The sequence below is a fragment of the Mauremys mutica genome, chromosome 12, assembly GCF_020497125.1.
Source record: "Mauremys mutica isolate MM-2020 ecotype Southern chromosome 12, ASM2049712v1, whole genome shotgun sequence".
NCBI lineage: Eukaryota > Metazoa > Chordata > Testudines > Geoemydidae > Mauremys > Mauremys mutica.
Window position 1 is genome coordinate 1,496,075 of NC_059083.1, and position 11,627 is coordinate 1,507,701.

Below are 11,627 nucleotides of genomic sequence, written 5' to 3' on the forward strand. Positions count from 1 at the left end.
TAACGCAGCGCATCGCTGACACGGCATTAATGACATTGTTGCCGGCTCAAAGAGCCCAAGGCGGAGCAACAGCGGGATTCGTTGCCCGGTGTGCGTCGCACTAATTATCACACCAGGGTGGAGAAGCAAAACCAGGTTTATTTGAGTCCCAAATAAGGTGTCAGGGAGAAAAGCATTCTCAAATCCTGCACGCCCGCGCGCAGGCGGGGTCCCAGCATTTATACCCCACTTGTTTGTGTAAGCCTTTTGTTCGGTTTTCCCCCTCACCCCTCCCTTCCCAGCAGCAGCTACATTAGGTATTACATTTCAGCGTGTTAGAAAAGGTTCTCATGCACAAGCTTATCTATGGCCTTCACAGAACAAACGCATACAGATTTTCCTTCCCCCTCTCCCCCTCCTCCCCGCCGCTTCTGCTATTCCAAACTCCTACATTTGCAAGCGGAGATTGCTGACAGCTACACATTTTGCTTGCAGTCTGTTAGCATCTTAGGCTGGTTAAAGTTCACAGCATGTAAGAACTTTGGTTCACTTCAGGCCCAAAGTCACAACTTTGGTTTACTCAGGCCTAGTGGCACCAACAACATCATACCCAGCACGTGGCCAACACACAATGACATCACATCCAGAGTTACAGCACGTTGCTGACACACAATGACATTATACCCAGCATCATAGCGCATCGCCAAGAGGGCATTAATGACATCACACCCAGCGTCACAGCACGTTGACAAAACACAATGACGTCACAGCACGTTGCTGACATGGCATTAATGACATCATACCCAGCATCATAGGTCATCCCGGACACAGCGTTTGTGATGTCATATCTTGTGCAGTACCATGAGGCTAATTAATATTATCCCAGCTACGTCCTAGCCCTCCTGCTAGCACGTTGTTATGTGGTCATTATATGGTATCCCATGCAATGCTGTATACGTGAATACTATTCAGACCTGTCCTAATTTGGTCATTCTTGTATTAGAGACAACCTAATGCCAGGCCAGTCATCGTAATTATATCCCGTGCTCAGCTCAAAGGGGTGCCAGATGACACCGAGCGGCAGCCTCCCACGGGCTGGGGCAGCCCTGGGTCTGCCGACATCCGCCCTACTATGTGTGGCTGGGTGAGCTGCAGGGGCAGGAACTGTGAGCTGGCCTGGGACCCCCCCGCCCCCGGCCTGACACCGCCAGCGCTGTCCAGGACCTAACCACCTGGAAGAGCAGCTGGGGGTTAAATGCTTCCCCACTACCCCGATTCTGGGGGGTCCCTGAGTCCTGTCTCCAGACCCCAGCAAGCACAGCCCTTGGGGGTCCCAGATGTGAGCTCTTGTTTGGTCTGTCCAGCACCACCGGGGGGGTGGGGGGATGATTCAAATCACAGGCCATGTTTGGGCATTTTCTAGGGGACCAGCAGGTGCAGCTCAGAAAGTGCCGGCTCTGCACCCCGACTGGTCCCTCCCTTGCAGCTGCTGGATCCTGCCCGCCCCAGCCCGCCAGGTGAGCGCAGCCGCCAAGCCCTGCCCGGGGCCTCAGAGGGGTGACAGGCCAGGCCCTGGCTCCCGACCCTGAGGAGCGGGAGAGGCCCACAGGGAGGTGCTGAGTGACAGGCCACCGACAGGAGTGACACTTGAGTGAGAGGTTGCAGGTACCCCCTCCCACGCCCCCTCAATGCCCCCCACACCTCCCTCACTGCACCCCTCTCTGCCCCATCCCCTCAGCAGTGGCCTCTAGAAGTGTGGGATCCCTCGGTGCCAGGGGTGCTCCCACTGGTGGGGGCGGGGAAGGACCCTTGGGAGTTTTCTCCTTCCTCGCACACATCCAGCAGGGATGGTGCCAGTCCTGACCCCCTGGGCTGCCCCACCCCAGGGGTCACTGCTCTCATGGTGAGGGGCACCTGGCCACATCCTGGGTGCAGGGGGGTGCTGGATGTGTTGGGATATGCTGGGGAGCAGCTGCTTTGGGGACCCCAAGTTTCACCCTCCATCCAGGGGGCAGGCACCCTAGACAGCCATCGTCCTGCCTCTTACACATTCCTGTGGGGGGGCTCCCCAGGGCTGGGGGCTCCCTGGGGGACTCTTTCCCCTCCCTGACTCTCCCGGGGCTGGGGGGGGGGCAAATCTCTCTCGGCTGCTGCCCTGCGGGTTTGGTGGCCAAACGAGGCCCAGGGCCCTTGGGAGGTAGGTGCTGCCTGCATAGAACCAGGGGGTGTCTTTGTTCAGGGGGTGCAGCTCTCCTGCTGTAACTGGGGGGCGGGGGGAGGATGGGACATGTGTTGTACTTAAAGTGCTGCACAGGATCTTTTCAGGGGGGATAAGGCAAAGTGCCACATTTCTTGGTAAAACACGTATCAATCAACACTGTATCATCTGCATATGATCTAGATCACACTCCGGCTTGTTGTTACCAACAAGCTGCTCCCCTTCCCTGCACTGGCCAGGTGAGTTAGATGGGGGTGGGGTGGAGCTGGGGGTCCTCTGCAAGACACCTCACATTTATAGCAGCTTCCCTCTCATGCAAATCTGTACCAGATTCAGAATCTGTCCGTGGCCCTTGGTCATCTGTGGCGCCTCCTTCTGGGTGTTGTCCCAGTGCTGCACAGAGGCTGTTTCCAAGGGAAGGTCCTCGCTTCTAACCCCCGAGGCCATCAGTGAGCCCACTTGACATGTTTTATTGTCCTTGGGTCTGGCTTCTATTCTGAGCAAAGAGACATTTTTCTTCGACTTTAACTATCCTGAGGGGCGATAACATTATACCAGGCTCAGTACAAAGTTTCTATCTAAGGACTCGATACAAAGTTGTATGAAGGTAGAGGTTGTATATGGAACTAGTGAACACAAGGGTCTATGAAGCGGCACAATACAAAGTCATCTGAAAATGATACACAGTTATGCAAAGCTGCTTATTGCAGCAATCTATCTACACCTGGGGCATCTGGGCCCAGTGTGCCTGGCTCTGGTTTGGGCAGAGGGTCTGTCAGTGGGGTGGGGGTGGGGGGGCCAGGTATGTTCATGGCCAACGTGGGACGGAGAGATGTTCAGTGTCACAGGGGCTGCCTGCCCCTAAGGGGATCCGGGGAGAGGTGGGAACAGTCCCCAGCCCCCTTGGAGCTGCCCTGGAAGGAAGGGAGCGAGAGGGGGAGAGAGGCTCCCTTCTTCTCTGGCCTTGTGGGGGCAGGGGGCTATCCCAGTCTCCAGAGCCCACGTCCCCCTGGAGAGAATCCCCACATGCCATGGGGAGAATCCCCACAGGCTATGGAGTGGCCTCAATATGGCAGCAGCTCAGGTGCCCCCAGGCCTGGACAGGAGCTGGGTAGATGGAACAGGAGCCGCTAGCTCCTTTCTGGGCTTCGGGCTGGTATCTGCGCCTCACAGCCCCCTCCCTGGCTGGGAGCCCGGGGTGGGGGGGTTCTTGTCCGACTGTGACTGCTGCGGGGTGGGGGGCTGGGAGCCAGGACACCTGGGTTCTCTCCCCGGCTCTGGGCGGGGAGTGGGGGCTGGTGGTTAGAGCAAAGGGGGGGCTGGGAGCCAGGAATCCTGGGTTCTGTCCTTCCCATCCACCCCAGCCCCAGAGCTCCATGCTCAGTGCAGGGATGGGGCAGAGATGGCTCTGTCCTGCTGGCAGTGCCTCTGGTACCTCCACAGGCAAGGGGGCAGGGGCCGGGGCCATGGCTGGTTTGAATGCCCCATCTCTGAGCACCGTCGCCTACTCCGCGTGGGCCTGCCGCATGTCAGGCTAATCCCGTGGGCAGTGCCGCTAGCAACACGCCGGCTCTCAGCACAGTGGTGGGGCAGCGCAATGCAATGAGACACCCGTGCCCTGGCCCTGCCTATCCAGCCCCTCTCAGCGACGCTCAGCCCAGCTCGGGGACCGGCTGTTGGGATGGCTGGGGGTGAGCATAGCCTGAGGGGTGAGGGTGGTGTACTGGAGTCGCCCCATAGCACCATACACCGTGGGGTTCCCTGGCTTGGGGTGGGGGGATTCTCACCGAGCAGGAGGGATTGCCCTGTCCCTGAGAGCTCCCAGGCCGTGTGTGTGTGTGTGTGGGGGGGGCTCAGTTCATGGGCTATGGAGGGGGAAGAGGCAGTGCTGTGGGGAGCGCTGCAGGCCCATGGTCCCACCCCAGGTGGGGGCTAATGGCACCCCATTGGTGGGGAGCGCTTTGTCCCCCATTGCTACGGATCCCAGCGGCCGATTGGTATCCCTTCCCCACCGGCCCCTCTTCCCAGCAGCCCTGGCTCTCAGCCTACAGGTGCCAGCAGTTCCTGTGGGGGCGATGGACCCCCCAAGTGGGGCGTGTTCCTGGGGGCCCTGGCTGGTGAGCCGGTCCTGCCGGGTGCTGTGCAGCCCGATGCCCCGTCCCAGGCATCCCCCCTCCTGCCTGGGCTGACTCCAGCTCTAGCAGCCCCAGGTTTGCTGGGGGGGGGGGGCTGGCTTCGGGAACCCCCCAGGGCCCCCACCCCTACACCCTGGCGGGCTGGAGGGCAGAGCTGGGGAGAAGAGGAGGGTTGAGGGTGACTGGGGGGGGGGCTGGTGGATGGTCTGTGCACACAGACACCATTAACCCCCCCCCCCCCCGCCCCAAGGGTTTGTATTTTCCTGGGTGCCGCTCCCCTGGTGAAATCCGGTCAGCGAGGCAGGGCAGCTCGCGTGACAGGGGAGCTGGGTTTGCCCACGGCAGGTGCGGGATTCACTGTGCACACGCACGGTCCTTGCACACATCCGTGCACACCGCTCACGAGCTACCACCGGGGGGCGGGGGCGGGGCGGGGCGAGGCGAAGGAGAAGAGTGACGCGACTCGGAGCGGAGCCGGGAGGTGAGTGCGGCTCCCCGGGCCCCCCTCTCGCCCCCTGCCCCCTCCCCTGCCACGTACCCGCCCCAGCACCTGCCCCCCTTCCTCCCGCCTCCGCCTCTGCGTCCCCCCGGCTCCTGCCCCCCTTCCTCTCCTCGCCCCTCCCCCGCCATGACCCCCTGGGGCCCTGCCCCCCCCTCCGCGTTCCCCTGGCTCCTGCCCCTCGCCCCTCCAGCTCGGCGCCGGCCTCCCTTCCCCTCCTCGCCCCTCCCCCGCCATGACCCCCTGAGGCCCTGCCCCCTTCCCCCCTCCGCGTCCCACCCCCTTCCCCTCCTCGCCCCTCCCCCGCCATGACCCCCTGAGGCCCTGCCCCCCTTCCCCTCCCCCGTCACGCCCCCCCCCGGCTCCTGCCCCTCGCCCCCTTCCATGTCCCCCTGGCTCCTGCCCCCTTCCCCCCTCCGCGTCCCACCCCCAGGCTCCTCGCCCCTCCCCCGCCATGACCCCCTGAGGCCCTGCCCCCTTCCTCTCCACGCCCCCCCACGGCTCCTGTCTCCTCTTCCTCTGCTTGCCCCACCCATCCCCCCAAATTTCCATACCCCCATCCACTGCGCTGCCTGCCCGAGGGTAGCTGTGGGCCGAGGTAGTGGGGGGCTCATACTGGGGGGCTGCAGGGGCACTGGGGAGCTGTTCTGTGCGAGATCCCCCATCTCTCTCTCTCTCTCTTGCAGGCGACCTCCTCCACCTGCTGACCCCCGTTACCCCGTATGGCCCCCCGGCTCTGCCCCCCCCGGCGCCCCTCTGCCTGGCTTCTGCGGGGCCTGCTGGCAGGGCTGGGGGGGCTGGCACTTGTGAGCCTCCTGGTTGGGGGCACAGGAGAGGAGCTGCTATCGTGGTCACTGGCCCCCTTCCTGGGAGGCAGGGGAGGTTTCCTGCACGCAGACCCCCACTTGCCCGGCTCCGACTCCTTCCTGCTGCCCAACGTGGACGGCTGCGAGCCCCGGGCCCCCTTCCTGCTGGTGCTGGTGGCCAGCGCGCCAGGGCACACGGCCCAGCGCCAGGCAGTGCGTGCCAGCTGGGGGGGCACCCGCTGGGCCGGGGGGTACCCAGTGCGGACGTTCTTTGCCCTGGGGGCGCCGGGCTCGAGCGAGGAGCAGGCCCGGCTGGAGGAGGAGTCCCAGCGCCATGGAGACCTGGTGCAGGGCCGCTTCGCCGACACCTACGCCAACCTGACCCTCAAGACCATGATGCTGCTGGGCTGGGCAGCCGCCCACTGCCCTGGCGCCGCCTTTGTGGTGAAGGTCGACGACGACGTCTTCCTCAACCTGCCTGCCCTGGCCCGCCACCTGGGGGCGCTGCCCAGCCCTCGCCGGCTCTACCTGGGCCGCATCCACTGGCGGGTGCAGCCCAACCGCGACCCCGGACATCGGCACCACGTCCCGGTCTCCGCCTACCCGGCCGGGGCCTTCCCCCCCTACTGCAGCGGCACGGCCTACGTGCTGTCTGGTGACGCTGCCCTGGGGGTGCTGGGGGCCGCCCCCCACGTGCCTTCCGTGCCCCTGGAGGACGTCTACGTGGGGCTGTGCGCTCGCTGGGCCGGCTTGGCCCCCACCCACACAGCCCGCATGGCTGGATCCACCCACTACCCCATGGACCCCTGCTGCTACGGGGAGGTGCTGTACAGCGTGCACCAGGTGGGCCCTCAGGCGATGGGGGCAGCCTGGGCTATGGTGGGGGGAGAAGGGAGAGCCTGTACCCCACTGCATAGGGGGCTGGGGGTGCTGAGGTGCAAGGTGCTAGCCCTGCTGGAGGGTCTGTGAGGGACACGGGGGCTGGGAGCCAGGACTCCTGGGTTCTCTCCCAGCTCTGGGAGGGAAGTGGGGTATAGTCCAGTGGTTCTCAACGAGGGGCACGTGTACCATTGGGGTACACCAAGGTCTTCCAGGGGGTGCATTGTCACATCTAGAGCTTTGCCTAATTTTACAACAGGCTACACAAAAAGCACTAGCCAAGTCAAACTAAAATTTCATACAGACAATGACGTCTTCACACTGGATTGTGTACTATACACTGAAATGCAAGTGCAATATTTATATTCCAATCAATGTATGTTACAATTGTATGGTGAAAATGAGAAAGCAGCAATTTGTCAGTAATAGTGGCTGTGACACTTTTGTATTTTTATGGCTGAGTTAAGAAAGCAAGTTGATTTTAACTTAAGTGAAACTTGAGGGTACGCAAGACAAATCAGACTTCTGAAAGGGGCACAGTCGTCTGGAAAGGTTGAGAGCCACGGGCCGGGGGGGACTGGGAGCCAGGACTCCTGGGTTCTAACCCCAGCTGTTAGTGCAGTGATGCTCAATGGCGGCCCCTGGGCCAAATGTGACCCACCAGCTCACCTTAAAAAAATGTTTGTAACTAAATTCATGCCCAGCAATGTGCTGCCTATGGCTTCCTTAGTAAGTAACGTACTGGAGCTTAGGTTCTGCGATAGTATCGGCTACGACTGAGTTGGGACGCCGCCTGTTTGATCATTGGTGATGTAAATTGAGCCGGAAACCAATGCGAGTGGCGGAGTAAACGTTGCAAAGTCGCCAGCGAATACCGAGCATTTAACCCAAGCTGCACAGCGGATTTTCTCTTTATTATGCCACCTCATTTAAAGGCAAAGCCAAACCACTGGATCTGTCTGTAAGGTCACCACAGGGAGGTGCCACTTTGACTCAAAGCACAGTCACTTCCACGCAGCCTGGCCACCGGGTGGTGCTGCAAAATGTGACAAAATGGAAAATCGGAAGTCTTTGTGTCACACTTGAAATGGTCTCATGAGATCAGCAACTGTACAGGGGAAAGCAACAGCTGCCGCTCGTTGGAGAACGTGGGCACTCGCTAAAAGGAAAAGGCCTTTCCTGGATGCCAAGCTTGTGAAGTAGCACACACTGGAAACGCTGGAGGAGCTCTTTGCCGGGGGTAAAAACAAAGCTGACATTGTGACCCGTGTGACGCAGGTTCCCCTGTCTGATTCCACGGCAGTGCAAAGAGTGGCTGATGTTTGTAATTTATGTGGATTGACTATCAGCACTGCTTTCAGATTTAAAAATACCAAACACATGGCTCCTGCGGTGGACGAATCAAGTGATTTAAGTGACCCCCCCGCCAGCCAGTGCTACTTGTTAGATTTTTATGATGGTGAAATTTTCAAGTTAGAATTTTTATGCTTAATACCATTAGAAACCTACCCCACAGGAAGGAGCATTTTTGTAAAGGTAAAAGGCTTTTTGGAAAAAAAAATGGGTTTAGGTCTGCAGAAAGTAAACTTGCTTGTTACAGATGGAGGTCCCTCAGTGAGAGGGAAAGAGACACCATCCCTGCCCATCCGCTCAACTTCTAGCCTGCGACATTGTCTTTATAAAACTGTCTTACAAGACATTTCAGCCGAATTCAGTGACCTGTTGCAGCATGACTTTTGCTGGTTAAGTAGTGGGATGCATGATACAGGTGTTGTGTGCTTAGAAAAGGAATAATAGAATCCTTTCAAACCACAAGACCAATAAGGTTTCAAGTTCCTGGAATTTACGAACGATGTCACAAGTAGCTTTTCTGTGCGATATTACTGGTCACTTGAATTCCTTCAGCTTGCAGCTCCACGGTCGTGCAAGCAGTGCCAGGGATCTGTTTGAAAAAGTGTGTGCCTGTCAGAGGAATCTTGAAATCTTTCAGGCAGACTTAACAGGAAAGATGTTGCACTTTCCCACATTGCATGTTGTTGCTACAGATGAAACCTCAATGGAAATGCTGCACGAATTCCTAAACAATCTGATCAAAAATTTTAAAATGGGATTTGAGAATTTTAAAATTCCCAAGGATTTGATTTTATTTGTTGTCTCTGCCGGTGGACCTTACCCTTCTGAAGCAAAGAACACTCTTGATTCAATCAATGAAGGGGCCTTTCTATTAGAAAGTGTAAGGCTCCAGAGCTCAGCTGTCTTGAAGGCAGAATCCAGAGACGCGGGACTTTGCGAGTTCTGGACGCAGTCTGCTGACCAGTTTCAGAATAGCCAGCATCTGGCTTTTAACCGTTTTCGGACCAATGTAACTCAGCGAAACTGAGTTTTCTGCCATGAACATTAGCAAAAACCCAATCACCTGAGGGACGAGCATCTTCATACATGCATGGGCCTTGGCCTGACCGCCTACAACCCACTCGTCATGCTTGTCGCTGTCACCTCTCCCATTAGCGAGTGCTACAAACACAGGTAATAATGTTGATAAAGCTGATGAAGTGGGCTGTAGCCCACGAAAGCTTATGCGCAAATAAATCTTAGAGACCTTAGTCTCTAAGGTGCTACAAGTCCTCCTGTTCTTTGTGCGGATACAGACTAACACGGCTGCTACTCTGAAACCTGTTAGAAGACAGAATCACTAATACTTACCTTGCACTCAAGGGCTGTATTTGTTGGCAGCGCAAGTGTTTTTTGTCAGACGTGTGCCAATGGGCTCCCCAAAGAGTGGGGCGCTCTCACTGAATATCACTGGGCTAGCGGGTTAGAGTTGGAAGGGGAGGGGGGGACCAGGACTCCTGTATTGTGCCCTGGCTCTGTGTGAGACACCTTTGTGCCTCAGTTTCCCATCAGTTAAATGAGGCTCTTGCCTTTGTCTGTCTTGTCTAGTAAACCGTGAGTGTCAGTGTGGGTCTGTGCAGGGCTCAGCCAAACCGGGCCCCTGATCTTGGTCAGTGGAGGGGAGGGGGGGGCTTGCTCTCACTTATGGGTCTTGCCACGCAATGAGGGCTGTCAGAAACCTAGAGATAAGGGCAGCTGTACTGAATCACTTTACCTGTAAGGGGTTACGAAGCTCAAATAACCTGGCTGGCACCTGACCAGAAGGACCAATAAGGAAAACAGATACCTTCAAATCCGGTGTGTGTGTTGTTTATGCTCCGGCCAGAGAGGGAAGCCAGGCAGGGACATCATCTCCTGAAAACATACCTGGCAGAAGCCATCTAAGAATTACACGTGAGGCAAGGCGATGTGTTCGATGATCTTTTGTTTTAGCTTGTGAATTTTCCCTGTGCTAAGAGGTAGTTTTATTCCTGTTTTTGTAACTGTAAAGCTGAGTCCAGAGGGTGAATTCTGTTTTAAATCTTTTTATTACTCTGTAAAGTTACCTTCCATCCTGATTTTGCAGGTGTGATGCTTTTACTTTTTTCTTTATAATAAAAAGTTCTTCTTTTAAGAACCTGATTGATTTTAGTGTCCTAAAGATAAAAGGTGTGGTCTGTGCTCACCAGTTGGTTGGTCGATTATTCTGAAGCCTCCCCAGGAAAGGGGGTGAAGGGGGAATATTTTGGGGGCACAGAGATGCTAAGTGACCCTTTTCCTGAATTTTTGTGTAAATCACTTGGTGGTGGCAGCGATACAGTCCAAGGACAAGGAAAGGAATTTGTGCCTTGGGGAAGTTTTTAACCTAAGCTGGTAGAAATAAGCTTAGAGGGTTTTTCATGTGGGTTCCCACGAATGTACCCCCGAGTTCGGAGTAGAGAGGGAACAGGGCCCTGTGCTGCACCCAGCTCTGGGGAGGCGCCGGGACATAGACTGAATGGGATGGGGTGTGGTGGTGGGAACAGACTCTGTAATTAGCAGGGAGGGGACAGGCGCCCCCCCTGTCCCTCAAGGAGCTGGTACCTGCCCCTTGGGGTCCCTGGCAGTGGGTGGGGACGGCAGGCTTGGCGAGCCCTGTCCGTTGTCAGCATTAACGCTGGCCAGTCCTCAGAGCCAGAGAAACATCCGAGCCCTTTGAGACGTGGGCTCAGCACCAACCCATGGGTTAATGTGCCCCAAGCCCCTCAGTGCCAAGGGGCAGGGATCACCGCCGGCTCCTGCTGGGCCAGGCCAGGCCTAGCACTGTGCCAGGGACGTACAGATGCCAGCTGAGGTGTTACGGCGAGCGACGCTAACAACGGGGGTTGGGGATTTGTCACCAGCCAAAGGGAACCCGGGCTTCCCGCCAGCCAGGGGGTGAGCCCCACACAGCAGGTGAGGTCTAAGTCCTTAGCGTATGCACGAGCCTCAGCTGGCCCATGAGGGGCCGGTGGGTGGATCACTAGCTTCCCTGGGCCGGGCACTGCTGGACGTGGGATGTGAACATTGATGCATGGCCCCCAGGATGTGAGTTTCCCCCCTGTGCTGCATGCTTAACAAGGGGCGGGGGGATTAAGTGTGGGCTGCTGGAGGCAGGAAAGAAGCTTCTGGACTGGGATTAAAGAGGAGTTAGAGGGCTCTGGACAGATCCAGATCCACCTGGCTGTAACTTTCCGTTGCCTGTGTTAACTAAAGACTTGCTACGTGGTGTTCCAGACATCTAATAAACCTTTCTGCTTTTACACTGCTGGTTGAGAGTCACCTTTGGGGGTGCAAGTCTTCCCCGGGTCACTGAGGGGCGCGCTCAGCCTGAAGGAGGGATGCTGAAGGCTTTGAGGGTCAGCCCCAGGAGCTGACGCCCAATGAGAGCTCAGGGGGCTGATAGCCTGAAGGGGTCCCCCAGGACAGTCCCAGAGCCGTGCGAGAGCACTAGGCCTGCACAGCCGTGTCTCAGAGCCCAGCCAGTGGCCGTTGAGGGGCATTGCTAGGAGGCAAAGCCAGCAGTCGCCCAACCTGCGGCGAGGAAGTGAACGGGCAGCGTGTCGCCATTCCTGAAGGCGGGCTCTCAGCCAGCCCGGGGACTCCCTGTGATAAACGGCTCCAGCTCCACCGTGTGGTCCCACAACAGCGGAATGTGGGCAGGGCGTGTGCACAGCGCCCCTGGGGACTGCATGGGGGGCTGGCAGGCACTGCAGCTCATC

General features: G+C 57.8%; 1 protein-coding gene across 1 annotated transcript; it reads left to right on the forward strand.

Moving 5' to 3' along the window:
* Nucleotides 1–5,521: 5,521 nt before the first annotated feature.
* On the forward strand, nt 5,522–10,546 carry B3GALT4 (beta-1,3-galactosyltransferase 4). The gene has a single exon (XM_044984014.1). The coding sequence runs from the start codon at nt 5,554–5,556 to the stop codon at nt 6,604–6,606; it is 1,053 nt and encodes a 350-aa protein (XP_044839949.1). The 5' UTR covers nt 5,522–5,553; the 3' UTR covers nt 6,607–10,546.
* The last annotated feature ends 1,081 nt before the right edge of the window (nt 10,547–11,627 follow it).